Raw genomic sequence first — 12,221 nt, forward strand, 5'->3', positions numbered from 1 at the left:
TTAGAAAATCTTCTTTTAGTATTTTCGACTCTTGGTCATACTGAACTTTTAGTCTGCCCCTCGGCTTTGCTCTTACTTTTTTGCTAGGGCATATATGGTCCAATATTTGTCTGACAGTTGTCTGAAATGTTCTGTATGCCTCTTCAACATCAGGGGCATTGTGTACCAGTTCCCACTTTTCCATTTCGAATTCCTGTTTTAAGCTATTAAGGTTTTTTATTGAGAAAATTCTTTTTTGTGTAGCTTCTTTTGTAGGGAAGACTTCTCTTTCCACTGCAATAGAACAGATTTGGCCAGTGTGATCCGACATTCCACCTTGGATCACTGAAAAGTCGACTGCATCTTCAGGTATGTTGGTACAGATGCAGTCTATTGATGTTGTAGAATGATTAGTAATTCTTGTCGCTGGAAGGGGAAGCCGCCTGACTCCAAAAACCAGCAGTTAATCTTCGAAAATAGTATTATTCGTGTTAACAGTTAGCCTGTCTATGTTGATGTCGCCCATTAAGATAAGAAGTTTTGCCTCAGCTGTAAATGAGGTAAGTATATCTGATATAATGTTGATAGCTACATTAGCTTGTCCTCCTGGTGTCCAATAAACCCCTAGAATGTAGAGAGTTTTTTTCTTGATTTTTATCTTTGTTAATGCAGCTTCGCATACCAGTTCTTGACAACTGTTTGCCATGTTGATTGCTTCTGTTTTTGCAGTTTCTGTTTCCTTAATGTAGATTGCAACTCCTCCCAATCTATGGTCTTTTCTACTGTAGTGTGTAATTAAATTGTAACCACTAATCTTAGTGAGTAATAGTTTATCTGAGTTTAATCCATGTTCAGTAAGTATTAATATGGTTGGATGTAGGTCACTCAATAGATGGTTTATTCTTTCCACCTTTTTTGATAGTCCTTGGAATGTTCTGATGAAAGATGGTGATAGGTTTTTTCCTTGTTTTCTTTAAGAGGTGTTTTGGCTTTCTTGTATAATTTCTAAAAAAGTATTTGAAGTATTTCCAGGTACGATATCTGAAGGAGTGCTAGTTAATGGAGTCTTGGTCATGCTGTCATCTGGTGAGCTGTTTGTTTTTCTTAAGATTTTCTCCATATGTTCTTTCAAAAAATCTTCAAAAGTTTTGTCTATAAGTAGAGTTGCTGTCATTGGGGGTTTGCTATGTACTCAAAAGTTACCGAAAGTTTTTATGTTTGCACGAACTATTGTTTTTTCGGGGTCTGTGTCCATCTGTCTTTGTTCTTGTAATTCTTTATTTTTGGCTATCTGTAGAGAGACACTAAAATAATTTCCTTTCTTTGAACTTGAATTTTTCACAGCCCTATTCAAGCGGTTTGGTGTTTGAAATTGCTTAAACAAAGGTGTTCTACTAGTAGGCTTTGCAGGTGTTGTATTAGTTTGGTCATGCAGGTCACGTTGATAGGAATTATTTTGAAAAATCTTCACTGTTGATTCTAGGTGGTCCTGTCTGCACTTAAGTTTGGTCAGTTTGATCATAATTTGTAGTGTGTCTCTTTGTTTAGTGATATTAGGGTTGTTTGTTTGGGTTTCGGAGTCGATGGCATTAACTTTGATTTCAGTGCAGCCACTGTTATCTGTTTCTACTCTGTAGCATTTTAATGGTATTTTCGAGCTGCTTAATTTTCTCTTCAAGTCTGCATATTATTTTTTCTTTACTTAGGTCTTGTTCTTCAAAGGTGTTTTCTAGAGCAGCCTGTAGCTGCTTTTCTTTCGAGAGTTGGTTTTCAACTTCGGTCAATTTTTCAGCTAGCAGGGTGTTTCGGCTGTGTAAGGCTTCATTTTGAGCTTCTAGTTCTTTTATCTTTGCTTGATAGGTTAGCTCTGACAGAGTGTGTTGATCGGTTATCTGTTGTGCCAGTTTGAAGTTCCTTAGAGTTAGAGAATTCAGGTCCTGCTTAAGTTTACAGTTTTTTCCGCTAGTAGGGCATTGCCTGCTTCGGCGGCCAGTGTCAGGGAAGTTTCTAGGTCGTCAACGTCATTAAAATGTTGTATCTTAGTATGGACAACCTCAACTAAATCCTTGCTATTGTTTAACATCTCTAGCTCTTGTATTAAACTCTCATTTGTTCTGGAGCTACCTTCAACTCTTTGTGCAGTATTACTGAGGTCTAGTTCTTCGCAACCTGGTGATTTATTTTGGCTGTTGTCTATTAGAGGTTTACTTAGAAGAGAGGTTTTAAAAACTTGTTCTGCTTCTCTAAGGGCCTCGTTAAACTTTTTATTTTTGAAATTGTCCGTTTTTGGCTTTCCATGAATTAAATTATATTCTGCATACAGGCACATGTCGCTTTGTTTAATGGAGGCAGTAGTATTGTCTCCAAAGAATGTGACACTGTATTTAGTGATATTGTCAATTTTTAAAATGTCTTGTATAACTGCTGGCCAGTAAGGATGGCCTCTTATTTTGGCGAAAACTATAACGCCCACATCATACAAAGTACCATTGTTTGATGCCATTTTCGGGATCTGGGAAAAAAATTAATTGTACTGAGTTGTTTAGGTTATTTTCAGAGAAGTAGAAAAGTAGGTTTGGTAATTGAAAATACTGTTTTTTTATAACGGTGGACGGTGGCCATAAAAAGGGATAGAAAAAAGGAAAAAAAAGTTATTTGAGCGTGCCAGATATTCAGAGGGAATGTTAAGTAAACTAAAAAAAGTATCCTATTTAAATGACTGAAGATTTGGACGTGATCGAAAGTCATGACAGATTTGTGAAAATGTAAAAAAAATGCGGTCTTAAAATACTCGAGCACGTCAGATATTTATACAGGCGGTTCAATTCGATGTCCTGACCATTCTAAATGATAATCTGACAATAATGTGGAGGAATATTGTTCATCTGACCATTTGAAAAAAAAAAAAAAATTTCACATGTTTCTTTTCCACAAAATACACATTTCACACTTATATCACTCATTATTGTAATGTATATAAAACTTATTGCATTAAACAATCAAATAAATAAATAAAAATATACTTCTAAAAAAACATGTTGTTATTGTGATCATCTGAGATGGCATTATGGCGGTATATGGTAGTGTGCAGATGGTGCGAGAGAGTGAAAGACAGAGAAAGAGTGAGAAGGAAAGAGAGGCGCAGAGTGGGAAATATACAGTTCTCAGCGGCTGTACGCTCCACCCTTTATTTATGGTTTTAGCTACCTCACCCCATGAAAATCGTCAGATTATATTTTGTCCGCAATTCTTAAAAGATTTCCTTCAAAATAAAAAAAAATTCAATCGCGCTTGAGTATTTTGAGGTAACATTATTTTTTTTACACCTTTGTGACTTGCCTATTTCCTTATACTACGCTTTAATCGTCAGGTTATTGAAATCTACACCGTTCTACATGTACTTAACTTACTTTGTATTTATCTGACGCCCACAAGTTTTTCTGAGGATCGATTTTTTTCTACTAGTCTGACGGTCTGCCCTCAACGCAGACCCCTATATTAAAGGTTCATATGTGCTAGGGGTACATTACGGAGTACGACATTTCTCCCCATATAATTTTATGACGCGCTCTAGTAACGCGAAAAATCCCCGCTTGGGCTCCCCTACTATTAGTTTAGTTGTAAAGATTGCAATATTGGGGAAATAAAAAAAATGCATTCGTTCATTCACCATTTCCTGAAAAAGTTGATAGTTTTACTCTTTCTTGTTGGTGTACAATCATACTTTTGTTAGAACAGTTCACTGGCTGTTAAGGGTCATGATTTGTTTAAAAAAAGACAAGTTGAAGGGTTTGTGAAAATTCCAGGTAAGCTACTTTAGTATATGGAATAATCTTGTAGTTAAAAAGTTTAGATGTGCTTGCATAATCTTTAAAATCACTAGGTTTTAATTGAATTATCCAGTAAGGATTGTATTGATTTATTTGCTTTCATAGCCAAATCAGTCCAATTGGGGAGTAAAATTCAGTTTTTGACTTGGCCCTCTCTATGCAACTGTGCACACAGCCAACCTCTTGCACGCAAGAATGTCTTAACAAAGAATATTTTATTTTCAAAGATGTTGTCTCGTAGGCAGTCTTGAATAGCGTTAGACACGATAGAATTGTGATTCTGAGGAATACAAGAATTGGACCAAACATCTACTCTGTTACATTGTTCTCATCAATAACACAATCTAATGTTTTTCTAAATGCACTTGGTAAGTCATTACCTGAACGGCCAGTGCAGTTTTTGATACCTGTGTGTAATACATTTTTTTGTTACTGAAAAGTGTGCAGTTAGATTGTACATGTTTATTTTTCCTAGATAAAATAAAGAGCTTATTTCAGTATGAGGAGTCAGGATTACATTTTGTAGGTCTACAAAAATAACTGGAGTACTTTTACTTCTTTTTTTTTGGGCGTTTCTCATTTTAGTTTTCAAAAACTGCTGCCTTTCATAATCTTCATTTTACTCTCTTCAGTTAGTGTCGGTCTGGCGTGCTAATTTAAACTTTTCACAAAGATCACACCAATCTAATTTGAGTACATGAAATCCTAAATTGAATTCCGTGGCAAAAATTTTGTAGTTCAGATTTTGTAACAAGAATGATACCTTTAACTTTACACTGTTTGAAACACTTAGGTCTGATTCTAGATTAAGTCTTTTTGTATTCGCCCTACAATAGTGCGATTCAATTTCATGGAATCACTTAATATGGTCTCTGGCTGAATTAACGTCTCCTTCTGGCCTACATCTACTATAATTACTCTAACCTCTGGAGTAGCTGTGTTTGTTGCAACATCCTTACTATTATGTGCTGTGTATACTGGTTTCTGAGATGTTCCTAATGTTGATATATAAAATGTTTTACAGACTTGTATTTTTTCACCTTTGATGGTAAAATATTATTTAAAGGAATATTGTCTTTTTGATGTTTGTTTGTTTTTGAAACCTGAGTTGTAAGCAAACATTTTCTGATTGTTTTAGATCTCCTAATTGACGGCTAATTGTTTTAGATCTCCTAATTGACGGCTTTTTCTTTTAAGTTTTGCTGTGATAAAAGTTCACTAGTGCTAATAATGAAATGTTATTTTTTCTGTTAAAGATGGCAAAGAATAAAAAGAGTCATAAACAAATGTACCCTCATCTTCCGATATTCTGTTTTGGCACCTATACTTGCATTTAGTTGACGGCCTTTGGGTTTCACATGTTTACCTTTTCTGTTTAGATACGATTTTCCAGACTGATGTGCACCCTTCCTAAAACTTGCTTTCCATGTTTAGTGATTTCAGATCCTCTTTCAACCATTCTTGTTTAGTTTGGTTTCTACAACTCTAAAAATAATAAAATACTAATTTAGTCTATTCAAGAATCAAGAATCAAGAAGATTTATTGTCGTTAAATACACACAGGTACAATAGACATTGTCAGAACAATATAAAATATATATATAATCTATTACAGTTCTATGGTGGTTATAACACAGTAATAAGTAATGTTTTTTCTGTAGTAAGTTTATACATAAGTGGTTTACTTTCTAAAACTATATAAAAAAAAGATTGCATAATAAATATTCACCAGTGCTAAAATTCAAATACTTACAAATAGGAAACACAAATGAATAATTTATCACAAAATTTACATTGAAAAATGAATATAACAAATTAAAATAGTTTGACTAGAATGCTGAGCTTAAATTAAAAGATTTCAAAACTGGTACAATTAAAACTAACATATAAACAGTACAAATTAAAACAACATTTATAGTTAAAAATATGTATCAGACCATTTTAAAAACAGACTATCAGAAAATTATGGTACTTGTATCACAGACTAAGAATTCATCCACAGAGTAAAAAGGTGCAATCTTAAACCAATTCTTAAGAACTGTTTTAAATTTATTTAGACTCGTTGTCCATGCACTATCAGGTAATTTATTAAACAACTGCACCTCCATAAAGCAGTGACTTTTTTTAAATTTTTTCAAGTCTTACTGGTATTAAATTTAAACATATATTTAGCTCTTGTATTATAATTATGGATGTCTTGACGCACCTCATATTTGTCTAGATTTTCTTTAACTCTCATTTAAGCAACAATATATATACATAGATGGTACTGTCATTATGGAGAACTCTTTGAAAATCGGGCGACAAGATTCCCTACCCTTCACATTCTTAATCAATCTTAGAAGCTTGCTTTTGCCACAAAAAAACTCTTTGGGCTCCACTACTATTACCCCAAAGAAGTATTCCATATAACAAGAGTGAGTGAAAAAAGGCAAAATATGATGTTATTAACATTTCTCTACTTACACATAAACTTAATTTACGTAATAAGTATGTTTACCCTAGATAGCTTATGTACATAGACTACTTGTATGAGTATCCCAACTAAGCCTGTCATCCAAATGTACCCCTAACAGTTTAACTGATTTACTTCCACTTGTTACAGCAGTTCTTAAACTGAAATAAATATATCTCTGTTTTACTATTGTTTACATTTAAGAAATTTTGCTCTAAACCAATCACAAGCTACCCTCATTGCATTACCTTGCACCAAGTCTAAGCTAATCAGGTCTTTACCAGAATTAAGTAAAGTTGTATCATCATCGCATATAAAACGGACATACAGGGCACACTAAAAGCAAAAATCATTTATAGCTACAATAAACAAAAAAGGCCCCAGGACCGAGCCCTGAGGGACACCCATTTGAACTAATTTGAGCTTTGATACGTCAGAACCTTGAGCTACCATTTGCTTCCTAATTACTTAGATAAGAGGTCATTAAATTCAATTCTTTACCCTGTATACCGTAAACAATGAAGTTTTTTTTAAAAGCAGATCATGAGATATACTATCGAAAGCTTTCGACAAGTCAATTAAAGTGGCTGATAATATATCTTTACATTCAAAACTTCTTAAGATTTTTTCAACAACTGATTCAACTGCTTTGATAGTGTTTTTACCAGGTAAAAAAACCAAACTGCTCCTTACTTAGTAGTTCTCCTCAGCAAAGTAATTGTACAGTTGGTCTTTTATACAGCACTCAAAGACCTTACTAAAATATAGGAACTAATGATATCGGGCGATAGTTAGAGGGGCACAATTTATCTCCTTTCTTAAAAATAGGTACAAACTTTGACAACTTTAAGATATCTGAAAAACACTCTGCTCAAGCATCATGTTAAAAAGAAAGTGTTAAGGGCTCTAGAATAATATCTATTATTTCCTTCCTTGACTACTTTGTTGGAGAAACCATAAACATCTTCACTTTGTGATGAACTCAATTTAGAAACATACTTGAGCACATCTTTTGAAGGAATCTGCTTCCAGTGGAAAACGTTATTCTCAATATTCATGTCAGATTTATATACCTATTTAAAAACTGGATGGCAGCTATATTGCAGTTACTCGCTACATTATTTACATTTGATATTGTTACAGAGTTAATAAAATAGTCATTAAAAATTTCTGAATCAATTTTTGTTTCCTGATTTGGCAGGTCTTAAATTAGCTTCTAATCTAATAACATTCCAAGCAGCTTTACACTTATTTTTAGAACTAAGAATATAATTTTCATGAGATTCTAACTTGGCTTGTTTTATTTTTACTTTATAACATCTTTTAGCATTTAAATATGCATCTTTATATAAATTTTCTTCAGCAAGACCTTTATTATTCTTATAGCAATCATACAAATACATAACATAATCTCTATATGACCTCAGCTCAGGTGTAAACCACTTATTCTTACATATATTTTTATTTAAATCTACTTTTATTTTCTTTATCATGCAGCATTCTTCAAAAGAAGTTGTCAAAAAGTTAATAAAATCATTAAAAGCTAAATCAACTCTATAGTATGTTTTTAAGAAATTCCAGTCAACCTCACTTAGCACCATTCTAAAGTTTCTTATTGCTTTGGGAGTTAAGTCCCTCATTCGCTTGAAATATGTTTGTTTGTTTGGATCATTACCCATAAAGTCGTGGAAGACTGCTAAAATACCAGAGTGATCAGAGATATGAGGCTCGATGATCTGACATTCTATATCATTTTTAATCATATTGGTAACAATGTTATCAAGACAAGCTACATTTCTTGTAGGTTCATGATTTAAACAGTATAAATTTAAAGAGCGTAATGTATTGAGAAAGTTTGTAGTATTTAAATCATCTTTTAAAATATCAATGTTAAAATATTCTGTTAAATAATAATTAAGATAATATATTCTAAATATACATTTATACGACACTAAGACAAATATTTTGAATTCCCAAATCAATGACAAGCTGTCCATTGTGTTTCCATTGTTGGGGAAAAGACAATCAACTTGGCAGTCTTACTCTGCTTACACATGATTACACATTTAGTCATTAATGTTTGACAAAGCCTTGCTAATTCTTAGTCTCAAATCTTGAATGTTTTACACTTTTTAAGGTATATAAACTTGGTCTTAAACATATCCTCAAAGAAAAAAATCACATGATGTTATTTGAGTGGGTTGTGCGATGCCAGAAAATGGTGCCATGGCCAGTCCACGATGAGGGAAAGTGTTTTCAAGTGATTCTTCCACGATTAAGTTCCTGAGCGGAGGGTTTGTATCTGTTGAAAAATACAGTAACTAGGGTTCACAGTGTTGTGGTGATGGATAGTTTTCTATCAACTACTATGCAGAGATAATTATTGCATGTTCGAAATAATGTTATTTGGCAGAACAATCCTTGATGGTGGATGTGGATGCATAGCATGTTCTAAATATTCTTTGCTTTATAATATCCTAATTTGTGTCTAGGTACCATTCATCACGCTAAGCTTTCTCTTGTACTGTACATATAAATGTGATATAAAGCTGCTGCTTTTTGTAGGTTATGTTTTGAGGTTAAGACGTTAGAGCAAACAATAATGGTACATGTAATATAAACAAGTAAAATTAAATAACTTATAATTTCATAAACCCTACCATAATGTGATGCTAAATACTATCTAAATTTAACTGTTGCTTAGTATTTTTTGGGACATAGTGTACAATTCACTATTTAAAACAAAACTTGAACCTGTTTGCTGTTTGTTAGTGATGTATTACTTAACGTCACGTCCAACGGTGAAGGGGCAGGTGCAGTTGAGAGGACATCTGTTGATTGCTAGGAGACGTCAAGAAAAAAATTGTAAAGCTGTACATATTACTTTTTTGAAAAGTCTCCTTTGGCGTGTTTTGTTAAAAAGTTTTTCCTAAGCACTGTTTACTTTTTTGCATACATTTGTTTTAATGTAAATACAAATCATAAAACAGTGTAAAATTATTATTTTATTATTAGTGGCGTAATATTGATTTTAAATCTGGATGTTTCTATAGCAACAAACTTTTGTTTTATTGGTGCCAAGTGCATAAAGGTTTGACAATCCATTGTTGACCTTAGTTTTTTGTGGAAAAGTATAATACTATAAGTGAATTATGTTTATAATTGCATAGCCTTTCCTGCGTTATAGGTATTAAAACAATACATATGTACAATTTTGTATGAAACTCGAAAAGTTTTAAAAATAAATTTGTACTAACACATTTTAAAAATATAGGCTATTGTGTTTTATTTTCACTAGAAAAATATGCATATTTCTTTAATTTATTACAAAAAATGAATGTTTGTTATTGTTTGTTACAACAATTTTTTCCAAAAAGCTTGTGCAAATGTAAAGAAATTAGCCGGTCAGTTTAAGGTAATAATATAACACAATAGCTAGTGCACTTAATTTGTTTGGAAAGATTTAAATTAGAGAATAATTGCCTTGAAATGTTAATATTCTACTCAAAAGATGTAAATATCCGTTAAATATCTTATATATATATATATATATTTATTATATATCTTAAATAAATATATATAGTTTCAATTGTTTTACTGTAATTATTTGATTTGATTTATATGTAGATGGCTGACGGAGAGGATTGGGGAGTGGACGAGCCCATACTGACTGCTGACACCATACCAGTGGCTCAGGATCCAGAACTGCCTGAAATCAAACTGTTCTGTCGTTGGAACTGTGATGATATGCAAGTTTCTGACATGTGCCTTCAGGTATTTTTTTATTTTTTTTTGGCATCTTGTGATTAGATTTAATGTTTACTCTGTTCGCCATTTTAAAAAGCAGCAACTCGTTTAATAGAGTATCGCTAGTCTGCATCATATCTGAATTGAAATGAAAGACAGTTTATTTCTGTTATAATTACAATACTATTACAATTAGTATTAATATATGAATTGATAATTACGAGGGCTGTTCGGAAAGTAGATTACGTTTTGTAATTAAAAATTAACAAAGTATAGGAAAAAATTTTTATTATACATTTGAAAGCCACACTTAAATACTACTTTTCAAAATAGTCGCCATTCAAATTTAGGCAGATCATATCGATGGATGAGCTTGACAATGCCTTCCTCATAAAATTCTGCCGCCTGTGTCTTCAACCAGTTTGTCACTTCTTGCTGCAGCTCTGTGTCGTCGTCAAAGCGCTGCGTTGCCAGCCACTTCTTCATTCAATTCAATTCAACTTTATTCAAGACTCATACAATGTACACATACAGTATAAATACAGAATAGCGTCAACCATTACATTACAATATCCATTTATTGATTAAATAAAGCAGTTTGCCTCAAAATGTCATTGAAATGATTTTACAATTCTGCTACTATTTACAATATGTCATATCAACTACTAAATTGTTGGATGAACTAAGTTACCTCAAAATATTCTTTAAATGAGTATACTGATTTTTCAATTAAAAACGACTTTAACTTTGTTTTAAATATGCTAATTTGTGAAATTTTTAGAAATGTTTTTGGAAGAAATAACAAGAATTTGGATCCTATAGCAGTGGGTTTTTTTATTAAAAAGTTCTAAGTTATGTTTTGGGATTGATGGATAATTTCTATGGCGAGTGTTATAATCATGATTTGCTCCTAATTTAGGTATACTATCTTCATTTGATTTCACAAGCATTATAGTTTGAAAAATATATAGACCATATACAGTAAGGATTCTTAATTTAGAAAAATGCTGTTTGACAGATTCATTTCGTTCCAAATTTAACATTATTCTAATAGCTTTTTTTTGTTGGTGAAGAATTCGGTCTAGATTTTTTGTTGTTGTAGCTCCATACATGCTTATACCATAAGACATGTGTGAATTGATTAGTGTAAAATAAATATTTTTCAAGGTTTCAATATTACATACCCTTGACATTTGTCGTAGAGCGTATAGACCAGAGGACATTTTATTTACTACATGGTCAACATGTTTATCCCAACTTAAGTGTTGGTCCAATATTAGTCCAAGAAATTTTGAATTTTCTACTTGATTCAGTTTTGAATTTTCTAGATAAATATTTGGCTTTAATTTTGATCTAGTTTGTTTTGTACAGAATGAAATAAAATTTGATTTATTTATATTTATTAGGAGATTTTTAGTGTCTGAATATTCTTTTACAGTTGTAAGACTTAGAGATGATTTAAGCTCAATTTCTTCTTGACTTTTACCTGAAATTGTGATGTTGGTATCATCAGCGTAGAGGCACACTGACCCATCCACCTGTATCACACCCGGAAACCCCCTTAAATAGCAAAGAAATAGAAGAGGGCCAAGTATAGATCCCTGTGGGACACCATGTTTTATAGTTTGAAGATTTGAATAAAAATTTTGTGTATATTTATATTTGCTGTTTAAATAACTAAAACTATTTTGAATTTGAATACATTGTTGTCGGTTTTTTAAATATGATTTGAACCATTCATGTTCCTTACTCTTAATATTTAAATTGTAAAGTACCTTAAGTAATTCATCGTGGGACACACTGTCAAATGCTTTGGAATAGTCAAGGAAGATTCCAATGACTTTTTCATTCCTGTCAACCAAATCTATTATTAATTCAATGAAATTAACACCAGCAGTTATCGTAGATTTTTGTGGTCGGAAACCATGTTGCTGATCATCCAATATGTGATTACTTTCCAGGTAATCCAAAAGTTGATTATATACTACTTTTTCAAAAATTTTAGAAAACACAGGTAATAAAGATATAGGTCTGTAACTTGTTGGACTATTTAAATCCCCCTTTTTATAGAGTGGAACAACTTTAGCAATTTTTAATTTGGATGGGAAAAAGCCAGATATTAATGATGAATTGATTATGTGGGTTAATGGTTTGGAGATTAGCGGAAAAGACTGTTTAATGATAGTGATTGGTATATCATCAATTCCTGT

General features: G+C 32.3%; 1 protein-coding gene across 1 annotated transcript in view; it reads left to right on the forward strand.

Annotated features, from left to right (window-relative positions):
- LOC124370399 overlaps positions 1–12,221 on the forward strand; it is a 119,088-nt gene that overhangs the window by 15,487 nt on the left and 91,380 nt on the right. Inside the window, exon 2 of the mRNA XM_046828684.1 lies at positions 9,892–10,038. Coding sequence (XP_046684640.1) covers positions 9,892–10,038 — 147 coding nt within the window. The remainder of the gene's footprint in view (positions 1–9,891; positions 10,039–12,221) is intronic.

Source organism: Homalodisca vitripennis, unplaced genomic scaffold (genome assembly GCF_021130785.1).
Source record: "Homalodisca vitripennis isolate AUS2020 unplaced genomic scaffold, UT_GWSS_2.1 ScUCBcl_149;HRSCAF=1392, whole genome shotgun sequence".
Classification (NCBI taxonomy): domain Eukaryota; kingdom Metazoa; phylum Arthropoda; class Insecta; order Hemiptera; family Cicadellidae; genus Homalodisca; species Homalodisca vitripennis.